This window comes from Pygocentrus nattereri, chromosome 19, assembly GCF_015220715.1.
Source record: "Pygocentrus nattereri isolate fPygNat1 chromosome 19, fPygNat1.pri, whole genome shotgun sequence".
In the NCBI taxonomy this organism is placed as follows: Eukaryota; Metazoa; Chordata; class Actinopteri; order Characiformes; family Serrasalmidae; genus Pygocentrus; species Pygocentrus nattereri.
The window spans coordinates 18,541,816-18,556,380 of NC_051229.1; the positions used below are offsets into that span (position 1 = coordinate 18,541,816).

A 14,565-nucleotide genomic window follows, 5' to 3' on the forward strand; every position below is an offset into this window, starting at 1 on the left:
TTCAAAGCAATTATGGTAATGTACCCACTGCATGCAACATTGAGCAGCAGTGGCCATGCTAATTGAGAGCTTTCGTTTTAGGCTCCAGAAGAGTGGCAAAGGATCAGAAAGAGAGAAAATTCACTCCAAAAAGAGCATTTTCTTATGTGTGTGCATTGTCTTTCACTAATGTTCTTAGAGATAAAGCGCTTTGAAGTGTGACATACTCTCTGATAACAAGAACAATTGCTTTTATCTTTTGAAATGAAACTGCCAGTAGGATTTGGTTTTATTCTCTCCACATTTGACAGGTTTATAAATGAGATTTCTCTGTCTTGGTAAGCACAAAACAATTCAGGAATGCTTTTCTCTTATGACTAAGTGGCATGGGTTCTTAAAGGGCCCATATCATGGAAAAAATGATGTCAATCTGTTAAGGTTTCAAACAAGACTAATCAGACATGTGCAGTAAAATACACTAGGAAAGCCTTTACTGGCTTGAAGGTGATCCAAAGTTGTTGTCAAAAACAGGCAGAGGTCAGATCCAAATGAGCCAGATACAACAAGAGATATAAAAGAAGAAATCCAGGCAAACAGTATCTAAACAGGGAACATGCAAAAGGGCAAAGTAAAAAATACAGAACATCAGTCAGGTACACAGGACATCAACCAAAACACGGGATAGAAAGCTCAGCAGCTCTGTGAAAGAAGCGATACCTCACATTGAGCTAAGCTAAAGCCAGGATTTAAATAAGCTCCCTGTACAAAACATTTGTCACTTTGCACATGTGGTAGTAACTTCAGGCTCCTGCCGATGGTGTTACACAAGGATGATTGATAAGGAAATTTGAGAGGAGGTGGTACAGTGCAGTGAATGTCTCATCTGATGTGAGGAAAATTGGTTGCAAAGCAGATGTTAATGGTTGGCAAAACAGAGTGATTGCATTTGGGTGTGCTAAAGGCCATAGTGTGAAGGAAGTAGCTGAATTTGCAGGTGTTTTGAAGTGTGCGGTCATACAGGTCTACCAGCAATGGCAAAAATCCTAGTCTACATGAAATTTTCAGTTTAATTGTGCCCAAAAAATGAAACTGAAGTATTTGCCATGTATGAGCTCCGGTGTGGTTTATGGTGTGAATAAAAATCGATTCCAGGAAAGAATTTCTTCTAGAAGTCAATGCAGGTTCTTCACAACCAAGTTCTGAAAGAACACTCCACAGGGAATGCAAACAATGAACATATGGAACAGAGTGGCACGCAAGAGGTCTGGGTTGCTGGGTTACAATGGGAGAAGAGACACAAATATTGGACTGTTCATCACTGGAAATATGTTATCTGGTCAGGTGAATTTTGTTTCTGCCTGTATGTGAACGATGCTAGGCCTGTGTGTTCAATTAAGACCCCAGGAAGCTCAGTGAGGAATGTGTGCACAGTGTAGTTCAAGCTGGAGGAGGCTCTTTGATGTTCTGGGGGTGTTTTAAGTACGCGGAAATGGGTCCTTTTGTTGGGTTGACAGTAAATTTGAACCACAGCACCTGCATTGAGCTGCTGGACAGCAGGTTTTGCCTTTTGCTCATCATCTTAAACGGGAACATAACATTCCTATTCCAAGATGGCAATTCTCACATTAACAGGGCTGCAATTGCTCAAAGGGCTGCAACTGCTCAATTCTTTGATGCAAGAGTGGCTGAACATTGTCACCTACATCCAGAAACTTATCCAGTCCATGTCAAGTTGAATCCCAGCTGTTATTTGTGCTTGTGGAGGTATTACACGCTATTAGGTACATTTCAGTCACAGGTGACAAGGATCTTTTGTGATGGGTTTACTAACTGAATTAATTACATAATAAGAGAAACAGGTGAGGCAAGTCAGTAATTAGGTGAGGCAGATCTTTCATAAGTGGGCTGGTGTGATGTCAAAGTCATGTGCCCAGGGTTCTAGGAAATGAAGTCCACCAGAGAGTCAGGGCTGGAGGGATGCATGACCCGAATATACTGTTCATTCCTGTTTTGAATTCAGTGTTCTTGTGGTGTCACAAAAAACAGCTCATTAAATCTGTTCATCTATTCCATCCACGGTGGTTTAGTCCCACCTATTCACATCGAAGTTATACAAAGTGTTTTGGTCTGGACTTCTTTTCAGATGGTACACAATGCATGGCAGCCAGTCAAAAAAATATTGTTATATGCAAAAGTTTGTGCACCGCTGGGCAAATGTAAGCTTTTTAAGTGAAAATAAGTAAACACCCTCTGCAGACAACACACTTCTGCACATGTTAATGCACAAGTAGCATTTATTTGCTGAATTTAAAACCATAAAATGTTTTGTGTTTTTCCCCAACATAATATTCAGTAGATGAACAGGAATAGGGCATAAAAATGAGCAGAAAATACCAAAATTAAGCTCTCTGAAGAGGAAGTGTTTTCTTATCATCACTTAGAAAATAAAAAACAATCTGGGGCGTTCAAATTTTTGCCTTTGACCGTAAACTATTTTAAAATGAACTGAGTAAAGAAGGGCTGCAAAAAAGTCTTATAAAGATGAATTATGTCTGTTTTTGGTGCACCAAACAACACAAACTACAAGCAAAATGTAGGATCTGTCCTTTTTAAAACTATGTATACCTCACAGGGTTCTTTAACGTGATGCTATAGGACAAGGGTTTCCACAAAGGGCCAGTGTGGCTGCATGTTTTTATTCCATCACAGCAGGATATCACATGATCAGTTGTTTTACTAGTTGATGAAAGAACTGGAATCAGGTGAGCTCCCTTTTGTTTGGAATGAAAGCCTGCAGCCACACCAGCCCTTTGAGAGTAAGATAAGACACCCCTACTATAGGAGAACCACTTTTGAGGTTTTTAACCTATAGTGGGTGGTTCTTTGAAGAGCCATCTGAGTGTGCAGAACCTTTTTTAGCCTTTGTATAAGTGAACATTTTATTTTGAAGTGAAACTCGTTCTTTACTGCAAGTCAAGATGATCTCGCTAAACCATTTCACACAACAAAGAAAGATGATTAAAAGGCACGTTTTCAGGTAATGCTTTATTTTCTGCACCACTGGATATTTATGGCGTCTTTCTGGGACACCAGAAGAATCAAAATGATTATGATGTTACAGCTCTGGTAGTGTCAACTCTGATTTGATAGGTTCTTCACAGTGTTCCTCAAAGGCTTTTTTATGGGTAATGACACAGAGAATTACAGAGAGTTGAATATGTATTGTATTGTTTGGGGAGTCAGAACCCAGTTTGCACATGGCACGTGAGCACATGACAAAATGGCATGTACAAATGGAAGGGCTGGTTATGTTGTCCTAGAGCAGGGTTGCTAAGCTGTACTGCCCTGAAGGGTTTCATTCCAATCGAACAACCATGCGTAGTGCTGTTCCGGCCCTACCACCTTGAGGAGGTTTACTGCTGCCCTGCAGGGTTTTGTTCCAGATGTAATACACTATTGATGCTGTTGTGAATAATCATTTTGTCCCTCGTCTTCTCAAGTCATTTATTCTTTAGCCCCTGGGCAAACAACATTGTTTCATTTATGTCCTGTTGAATTTCTGGAACATGACAATTATTCAAAAGGTGTCCTGAGTTGAAATAAATGCTGCTTTAAAAAAAATAGTCCATAATTGGCACTTTGTGGTTACTGATGAGTTCCAAATCCAATACATTTTGTCCTATGTACATTTTTTTTCCACCCGATTGTCGCAGTATCATATGAATTGTGAGGTGATTAAATAGCCAAATAGGACATAATGGGGACATTCCTTTCTTACTAATGCATGGCTGCTACAACTAAGCTGTGAGAACAGCATCATAATGTGTGGCCACAACAAGGCATGGGAACAATTTAACTCCTCAAAATCCCAGGCTTTTACATACTAAGCTGATTATTTATTGATTACAGAGACTTCAAAGCAAACTGCACAAGCTATTCATGAGCTTTTCAAATCAAATCAAATTTATTTGTATAGTGCTTTTTACAACAGATGCTGTCACAAAGCAGCTTCACAGAATTCCAGAAAAGACGTTTTAACAAGAATGTAAAAACCCCCGGGTGAGCCAGGGGTGACAGTGGCAAAGAAAAACTCCCTCAGAACTGAGGAAGAAACCTTGGGAGGAACTAGGCTCACTAGGGGGTGACCCATCCTCCTCTGGTCAAACTATCTACAAGTGATTATACTACTAATATTAATAGCAGTAGTATTAGTAGTAGTACATCAGTGTGGGGTGGGCAGCTAGTCCAAGGTAGGTGGCAGTAGCTGGGGCGTGGGCAGCTGGTCTGAAATGGGTAGCAGGAGGGCTCGACAGCCAGTCATCCTTCAGTGTCCGGCCGGACATATGGGTGATTGTATACTCGGAAAAAAGGCAGGAAGAGGGAATTTTTTTATTCTGTCTGTTTGTATGTAAAACAGGGAATGTGAACGTTTCCAGAGTGTGGCTAATGACTCCGGCAGATCTGACTCTGACAGCTTAACTAAAAGGAGAGAACCAGAAGGACACACAGACACGGCAGCACTCTGAAACAGTTTGGCATCCCTCCGCTCCACCGTCCACAAACCTGAGTGACCGCGTGCGAGCGGTGGGATGACAGCGCCAGTGTCTCAGTTTACTATAATTCCCTGTGTCCATGGACCCCTGGATCTGCTGCCTTTATCTAAGGGGGAACATTATCTACCAAAAGCTAAACTGAACAAATTAGTTTTCAGCCTAGTTTTAAAGATTGAGACTGTGTCTGAGTTAGAAACAGGCCTGTAATTAGACAATACGCTAACATCAAGATTTGGTTTCTTGATCAGATGTTTGATAACTGCTAGTTTAAAAGCTTTGGGTACATGGCCCAGACTAAGGGATGAGTTTACTATAGTTAAAAGAGGGTTTATAATAACTGGCAGTACTTCTTTGAGTGATTTTGAGGGAATTGCATCGAGTGTGCAGATTTGCAGAGGAGATAATCTTCTCTAGTTCCAGCTGTGGGAGTGGGTAAAAAATTTCCAGTCTTTTTTCTACAACTGCGTTTTGTTTTATATCAGCCAAGTCAGATGACAGCCAAGTTGGATTAAATACTGTGGGCTGAATTTGTTGTCTAATATTTTCAATTTTATTATTAAAGAAGTCCATAAAAACTTCACTGGTGATTGCCGGAATTTGTGGTTCAGTACCTGCCTGATTTTTTGTGATTCGGGAAAACCAGCACTAAACAGCACTCTAGGATTATATTTATTATTCTCAATCAGCGATGCCAGATATGCTGAGCAAGTTTTAGTGAGAGCATTTCTATAAGGCTGTGCTTCTAGGCAGAGTGAAAACTTCCAGCTTGGTTTGTCGCCATTTCTGCTCTAGTTTCCGAACTGTTTGTTTTAAGGTCCGGGTTTTATCGTTGTACCATGGGGTGAGCTTTTTCTGCCTTATTCTTTTTATTTTAAGTGGCGCCACATTTTCTAAAGTAGATCGGAAGGTATTTCCTAAATAATTGGTTAGTAAATCTAGCTCCATTTGGTCTGATGGAGTGAAAACTGGGGTGGATAGTTCTGGGAGATTTTCTATAAATTGCAGGGTGGTGAAAGGTTTTATTGAGTGTTTTGTAGAATAACGAGGGGACATACATATATTATGGCTAAGTTGTAGCTCATACAAAATTAGGTAATGGTCGGAGATTGCTGAGGTTTGTGGTAGGATATTAAGCTTGTCTATGTTAAGACCTAGTGGCAAAACTAAATCTAACATGTGACTACAGTAGTGTGTAGGCCCTGTTACATTTCGGGTAATACCAACCTTTGGGCCTTTCATTGGCCCCTGGCCATTTTAAGGGGTTAAGTTGTGTGTAACGACTTAACTGTCTAATTTCCTAATGCCTTACTAAGTTGTGGCCATGACTTAACTATCTCATTGCCATGACTTACAAGGTCATGGACATAATTATCTCATTCCCACGCCTTATTAAAGTATGGCCATGCTTTAATTATCTTATTCCCCCTAAGACTTAAAAAGGCATGGGTAATGAGATAATTAAGGCATAGCCATGATTTTATGAGGTGTGGGAATGAGATAGTTATGTCATCCCCACACCTTATAAAATCATGGCCATGCCTTAATTATCTTATTCCCCATGCCTTACTATGTTATAGATGTGACTTAATTATCTCATTACCACACATTACTAAGTTGTGGACACAACTCCATTATCTCTGCTTATATTAATACCACAATAGATTTGAACTTTTAACTTTATAGGCGTTTGCTGTGTTTATGAATGTCATCTGACTGCGTGACTCACAGATCACAGCATATTAAATATCTCTGCACCTTATTCCACCACCTCATGTCCAGAATGAGTGCTGTGTCGGTGCTGCACTGTCCTGTCTGTTTACTGTGTCTAATGTCTGTTTATCGTATTTATTTTTTCTAGCTTACTTTTTTGTTTGCACATGATATCTTCATGTTCGCTCTTTGTATTTTTGTTCCTTGTTACACTGTGTTGTTCCTGGAAGAACATAATTTCACTCCACTGCGTACTTAAGCCCCTTGACCTTGACCTTGCATGGTCCTTTAGTTCTTTGGCCCAGAGAACACAACATCGATTATTACCACAAACAATCTAAAAGGTTAATTTGTCAGACCATAATGCCCATTTCCACTATGCATCAATCCATTTTAGATGCGCTTTAGCCCAGAGAAGTCAGCCCATGTGGCACATACAACACAGAAGAATGTCAGTTGTAATGCAGTGCTATCTAAGGGTTTGAATGTTGTGGGGATTCAGGTGTAGTTTTTGGCCTTGCACACAGGTTTTTCCAGATTCCCTGAAGCTTTTAATGATATAATGCACTGTAAATGGTCTGTTCTTTAATGGTCATTTGGCTGGATATTTTTGGTTGGTGAACTATTCTCTGCAGTAACACTAAGATGTTTAAAAGCTGTAGCAGTGCTGCTGTGCCTGATCTACTCTGTGCAACACACACACACACACACACTCACACACACACACACACACACACACACACACACACACACACACACACCACCACCACCACATCAGTGTCACTGCAATACTGAGAATGATCCACCACCTAAATAATACCTGTTCTGTGGTGGTCCTGTGGGGATCCTGACCATTGAAAACAGTGAATACATATGTACATTTGAATAATAACAAATACCACTGTATAAATGTCATTAGTGTACAAGTTCAACTTTTAATATGTATAAAAATTACAATTAATATTCTGTATAGGTACATAAATAAATAAATAAAATACATAACGGACATATGTCCTTATTTCTTGACATTGTCCATGCAGCTTCCTGGGAGTCGAGTATGTTCTCATACAGGCCTGTGGTTCCTGAAAGTGGTCCAACAGCAGCACAGAGTCCAGAAGCCCCTACAGTTTATCAGCTTAGTGTGAAGGACCTGCTGCTGTCCAGCGTGGGAGAAGCTGTGAGTACACATAATTGCTTTTGTGCTGTTTGATACTGTAAGCAGCAATTTAGTGGAAGTGGTGTGAAATACTGCTTTTCTGCATTTAAGAAACTTCTGAGAAGAGTTAACTGAGAGAGTGCGTGTATATGAAAGACAGCTTAAGGCATGTGTGTGTGTGTGTTTGTGTGTGTGTGTGTTTGTGTGTGTGTGTGTGTGAGTGTGTGTGTGTGTGTGTGTTTGTGTGTGTTTGTGTATGCATAGGTGGTAAGGGAGAGATGAGGGAATTGAAGGAGACGGAGGTGTTGTTTCTTTGTGGAAATCTCTAAAGGCCTGTACAAATGCAAAGGGAGAGAAAATAATAATCTGATGGGGCCTATGCTCTAATGAATGACAGCTCAGGGAATGAGGAGGCTAGATGCAGAGGAGAGCAACTTTATAGAGCAGTGAGACAATAAATACACAGGAGAGATGGGCATGTAAATGTGCACCTATTTGAATTCACACCACAGCATAAATCTAGCTATTTTAGGCTGCTGGTAATTACAGCAGTGTGGAGGCCGGGCTATGTTCATACAGAAATAGTGATCCACTGAGGTTTATGTATTCATTTTAACCTGATGGATGTTTAAATATCCCATCGGCCTGGGTTTACTTGCTAGAAACACTCAGCATCCTTGCATTTAACCCCTTAAAGTTTTATTACACACTTCTACAACCTAAGAACAGCTCAATCATTTTGCACTGAAGTTATTACTCAATAATTAACCTTAGTATGTACAATGGGGCAAAAAAGTATTTAGTCAGCCACTGATTGTGCAAGTTCTCCTACTTAGAAAGATGAGAGAGGTCTGTAATTTTCATCATATGTTCACTTCAACTATGAGAGACAATATGAGAAAAAAAATCCAGGAAATCACATTGTAGGATTTTTAAAGAATTTCTTTGTAAATTATGGTGGAAAATAAGTATTTGGTCACCCACAAACAAGCAAGATTTCTGGCTCTCACAGACCTGTAACTTCTTCTTTAAGAAGCTCTTCTGTCCTCCACTCGTTATCTATATTAATGGCACCTGTTTGACCTCATTGTCTGTATAAAAGTCATCTGTCCACAGCCTCAAACAGTCAGACTCCAAACTTAACCATGGCCAAGACCAAAGAGCTGTCGAAGGACACCAGGAAGAAAATTGCAGACCTGCACCAGGCTGGGAAGAGTCAATCTACAATAGGCAAGCAGGTTGGTGTGAATAAATCAACTGTGGGAGCAATTGTAAGAAAATGGAAGACATACAAGACCAATTATAATCTCCCTCGATCTGGGGCCCCACGCAAGATCTCATCCCATGGGGTCAAAATGATCATGAGAACGGTGAACAAAAATCCCAGAACTACACGGAGGGCCCTGATGAATGACCTGCAGAGAGCTGGGACCAAAGTAACAAAGGCTACCATCAGTAACACACTACACCGAGAGGGACTCAAATCCTGCAGTGCCAGGCGTGTCCCCCTGCTTAAGCCAGTACATGTCCAGGCCCATCTGAAGTTTGCCAGAGAGCATATGGATGATCCAGAAGAGGACTGGGAGAATATCATGTGGTCAGATGAAATCAAAATAGAACTTTTTGGTAAAAACTCAACTCATCGTGTTTGGAGGAAGAAGAATGCTGAGTTGCACCCCAAGAACACTATACCTTCTGTGAAGCATGGGGGTGGAAACATCATGCTTTGGGGCTGTTTCTCTGCAAAGGGACCAGGACGACTGATCCATGTTAAGGGAAGAATGAACGGGGCCATGTATTGTGAGATTTTAGCCCAAAACCATTCCATCAGTGAGAGCATTGAAGATGGAACGTGGCTGGGTCTTCCAGCATGACAATGAACCCAAACACACTGCTCGGGCAATGAAGGAGTGGCTCTGTAACAAGCATTTCAAGCTCCCGGAGTGGCCTAGCCAGTGTCCAGACCTCAACCCCATAGAAAATTTGTGGAGGGAGTTGAAAGCTCATGTTGCCCAGCGACAGCCCCAAACAATAACGCTCTAGAGGAGATCTGCAGGAGGAATGGACCAAAATGCCAGCTACAGTGTGTGCAAACCTGGTGAAGACTTACAGGAAACATCTGACCTCTGTCATTGCCAACAAAGGTTATGTTACAAAGTATTGAGTTGAACTTTTGTCATTGACCAAATACTTATTTTCCACCATAATTTACAAATAAATTCTTTAAAAATCCTACAATGTGATTTCCTGGCTTTTTTTCTCGTATTGTCTCTCATAGTTGAAGTGAACCTATGATGAAAATTACAGACCTCTCTCATCTTTCTAAGTAGGAGAACTTGCACAATCAGTGGCTGACTAAATACTTTTTTTGCCCCACTGTATTAAGTCTGGGATTTGAAGGGGTTTAATGTATACTCCAGTATTTTTCAGAATTATATCTGTTTATAGTATCTATAGCATATGGTCATTTACCACAGATAATAATTTCATCTAGCTTTCCTGTACCTAGAAGACAAGAACAAGCATGCTGGCTCAAAGTTCATTTATTATTGAAGTCAATGGGCACCAATTTCACCGCCTGCCCATTGGTTTCTATTATAAGTGTATTTGGAATTAACAGGTTCCCTGTTATTTTTAAGTACAGGGAAATGCAAAACAACCATATAGATAAATCAGCAGATAATCAGACATTTGATATTAAGATTGATATTCAAGGAAACATATCTGTATGCATTCCCAGCAGGTTTCTGAGACCAAACCAGTTTACATTGCAACAACTGATTAGCATAATGTGATTTCTGTGAAGTATTGTCTTTTCACATACACTTCTATCAGCAACTAATGTGTAGAAGTCTTATTGTTGCCATATTATATAATTACATATATATTATATACAGTATATTTACATAATTACATACTTAATTACATAGTTTGTTACAAAATACTCAATTAACCCCTTAACATTCCAGTCTTATTACATACTAAGGCTTATTAACTAACAGGACTTCAATGTAAACTAAATTATATATAAGTGTGTAATAAAACGTTTTCCTTTGATGTCGATGTCAAAAACATGTAAAGAATGGTTGTGCAGAAAAAGACTGTTCACCCAATTTAAATCATACATACGTACTTAAAAACTGTGGGGTCGATTGGAAGTTTACAATCTGTTCTTTCTACAGAACCTCCTCACTTAGTTCATTAAGCTTCAAATGAGAATGATTTTTTCATCAACAGCAATAACTGCAGCTCTAAGTGGCTTCTCAGTGGCTTTGAGTCATAGAGGAATTCTGCCACTCACTTTTATTAAACTCTGGTCTCTGGTCTGGTCTTTTGGTGATTGAGTCACATTTGTTTCAGCAAAGAAGTGGTTAAACAGAGCCAGACTGTGCTGTACAGGACCACAGCTTGGCCACGCTGAATACAGCATGGCTCCAGGAAAGGAGGAATGACGGCTTTATTCATGGACTAAATCTTCCTTGCTTTTCCTTAAATAAAAGTGTTTGATGTACTGTGTAAATTTTCATGTTGAAGTTTCAAAATGTTAAGATCACATTCCAGTCCATATAGAGAAAAAAGGCTGCAATAAAAGCCTTTTTGAGTAGCTGTAATGTCACAACCATGAAAGCATTTTTATATGACAGCCCATTTACTTTGAAGTGATGAAGTGTTGTTACTCCACATTGCTTTTTGAATGAGGAGCAGTACAAGGCAGCCAATCAGTACAGAGGTAATTTACATACACCTAATGGCAAAGTATGTGGACACTGATTGCTAAAATGAGAAGTGTGTAAAAATCACCTAACCTCTCACTACAGAGTTCCAACCTGCCTTAACATCAATACAAGCACTGTGTGTCGGGAGCTTCATGAAATTGGTTTCCAAGGCAAAATGCCAAGCACTGTCTGGCTGCCACTGGACTCTGTAAATTTCTTCTTTAAAGTCAGTCTGATGCACAAACCTGGGTTTAGTGAATGCCAAGAGAATACCACCTACCAGAATGCACTGTGCCAACAGTAAAGTTTGGTGGAGGAGGGATAATGGTTTGGGGCTGTTTTTCAGGGTGTGGTTCGTGCCTTAGTTCACATGAAGGGTAATGTTAATGCTACAGCATACAAAGACATTTTAGACAGTAACATTTTGGGGGGACTGACATATTAATCCCCATGGTTTTGTAAACTCATATAGGTGTGATGAACAGGTGTCCACATACATTTGCCCACAGAGTGTATATCAGTATATCAAGGCACAGTTACACAAACAGCCTGTTCAATTCAAAGAGATAAAAAAGGGTACATGCTATTATTGTGAAATGGAATAATCTAGGAGAAACAACAGCTCAGCCACAAAGTGGTAGACCATGCAAACTGATGACTTATTGTTGTTTTAACTACATACAAGCATACCGATATTATAAATAGATTTGGGGGGAAAATGCAATACAAAGTCTTTTAAATTGTGATACCTAATCAGGCTTTCTAGGCAGCTTCTGAGGTCTTCCTTCCTTGTATTTCTCTCACTGTGTGTGAAAAACAGCATAGGCTCAATAAATTTCAAAGCCAAACTCAGAGAGCCATGTAGGTCCAATATATCCAGACAATCAGGAATCATAGAGACACTCCGGATGATGTGTGGTATAACATTCTGCACTGTATGCTCAGTAGAAGAGAATGCCCCTGTACAAATTGCCTAGTTCCAAGGAAGCCAGTTTTTTCAGGTGCCAAAGCCTTTTTTTATTGTTCTTTGTGAGAGCAGATCAAGAAGGCTTCTTTCGACTAAATCAGCAAGGCTGGCTTTCCCCCAGTGTGCATTCTGTGCACTTCCAAGCCTAAACTAGCTGGAGTTTTGCAATGAAATGTTCTGTGTGTTTCACAGAGGAAATGAGCTGAAAGGAGAGACGTGTGCAGTTAGACAGATACCGGCACAGCATGGGGCCATTCTATTGCATGTTGACTTCCAAAACGATGTTTATATAGATTATTACAGTTGGAATGTTACGCAGCAGGGTTCCTGTACCATTAGTTTGTTTGGAGTCGGGTGATTAATATATGTTAATGTGACACTGCACTGAAGAATGAGCTGTGTGTATGTGTGTGTGTGTGTGTGTGTGTGTGTGTGTGTGTGTGTGTGCGTGTGTATATATTTTAAAAAATTCTAAGTAAATTTCAAAAGTAATTTTGTTGTTTCTCTTCCCCTCTCTCTCTCTCTCTCTCTCTCTCTCTCTCTCTCTCTCTCTCTCTCTCCCTCGCCCCCGACCTCTCTCACTTTCTGTCTCTCGCTCTCTCTCTCTCTCTCTCTCTCTCTCTCTCTCTCCCTCACCCCCACCTTTCTCACTTTCTGTCTCTCCCTCTCTCTCTCTCTCTCTCTCTCTCTCTCTCTTGCTCTCTCTCTCTTTCTCTCTCTCTCTCTCTCTCTCTCTCTGTTTGTGGGCACTCATAGCCCAAGCAGGCCTGTCAGAACTCACTGCAGGAGCTCATTCTTAATGATGACGAAAAAAAACTTTTGGCCAAGGAAGGAGTGTGTTTACCCAGCCAGCTTCCTCTCACCAAGGTAATAAACACACATACTCATTAGGTACATCCACCCTGTAGCTACATTCATTGGTCATTTCATCAGAAACTCCTGCCATATAGAAGCTCTTTGTAGATTTACAATGACTGACAATAGCCTATCTATTGCTGTACAATCTACCCACCACCATAAGACCACCACAGGACCTCCAGTGACCGGATATGTTTCGGGTGGTGGCCCATTCTCAGCACTGTGGTAGCAACAGATGAGCTATAGTCAGTAACCGTAAACCTACGTGCAACTTACATAAGTACAAAGTGCACCTAGTAAAATGTGTAGATAAAAGGTATATGTTTCTAAGAGGTGAGATGTTGGATGCCCCTGACCTTAATCTTAATGTTTATGTAGGTTTATGTTAGTTGTCATGAAAGAAAAAAGATTATATATATATATATATATATATATATATACACACTTTCCATGTGTGTGATGTGACACCTGTACATGCTACAGACAATGCAATTAGCCCACAGGTGAACTTTCTCTCACGTGTACCCACACAGGCACAATCACAGAGATGTATTCATAGCTCCACACAAAGCCACACATGGGCTCATAAATCCTGTCTCTTCCTACTACAACACATGGTGACGGCTTTGTATGCAATGAAAAGAGAATATCATGCAATTTGGCCTGCGTGGCCACATTGAAACCACCTACATGTGGATTTGTTAAACCCTGAGTGCTTGGAAAGATGCAAAAGGTTAATGAAAAAAGGTTTAATTGAAAGGCTGATGAAAGGCAAACATATCATCATCTCAATCCTCAGAAACACAGTGCTGATTATAGCATTCAAATCAACTGACAAGGAAGAGGTCAGCTGGAGCTATCTGAAAGGAACAGATTATTTAGCCAAATACAGCTTTATATAACACGCTTGGTGTGATGTACATTACAGGTCTTGTCCTCAAGCTGGAAAAAAGAGTATTTGAAAGAAAGAGTAAAGAAAAGTGTACTTGATTCAAACATACATCATTACCAAGTTAACCTGTTAACTATTGGCCCATTTTTTCCTAAAATGGCATACTCAAAGTAAAAGGATCACTGTTCACACATACTATGGGCTACAGTCATGATCTTGATCTGACTTGAAAGGCAACACTCTCAAGATTTTTTTCCAACTGTCAGAATAATTGAATGAAATACTGAGACAGAATAACAGAGCCTAGAATGGAGGAGTTTGTTTCTGCCTGATGCATAGACTGTCTCTAGACTGATCTCTTGACTCTTGCTGTGTTAACAAGACCAAATGTTTTGGATTATGATGTCTCTGTGGCTAGTGGCAAGGCTTTGAAGGTGAGGACCCACAGATTTCCCAGCATTTGCACATTCGTAACTGGTGTGAACAGCGGATCTTAAATGGGTTGCGGGAATCCAATAAGGAGATTTCAAGCTTTGTAACAATATATTGCATCACTGATGATTTGATGCATAAATATGACGTTTAGAAAATGGATAGTAAAGTTCCTAAAATCTGATTGACTGTTGCTGCGTTTAAAGCAGTTGTGAAATCCATGGTATACGCACACCTATGGCAACCTCACAACAACTGAACTGTGTATTACTGCCATGGCACGAAAACCTTATGCTGTTAAT

General features: G+C 40.2%; 1 protein-coding gene across 1 annotated transcript in view; it reads left to right on the top strand.

Moving 5' to 3' along the window:
- Window positions 1–14,565, top strand: part of creb3l3b (cAMP responsive element binding protein 3-like 3b) — a 51,355-nt gene that overhangs the window by 11,780 nt on the left and 25,010 nt on the right. The window contains exons 4-5 of the mRNA XM_017697064.2: window positions 7,283–7,419; window positions 12,838–12,948. Of these exons, the coding sequence (XP_017552553.1) occupies window positions 7,283–7,419; window positions 12,838–12,948 (248 nt within the window). The remainder of the gene's footprint in view (window positions 1–7,282; window positions 7,420–12,837; window positions 12,949–14,565) is intronic.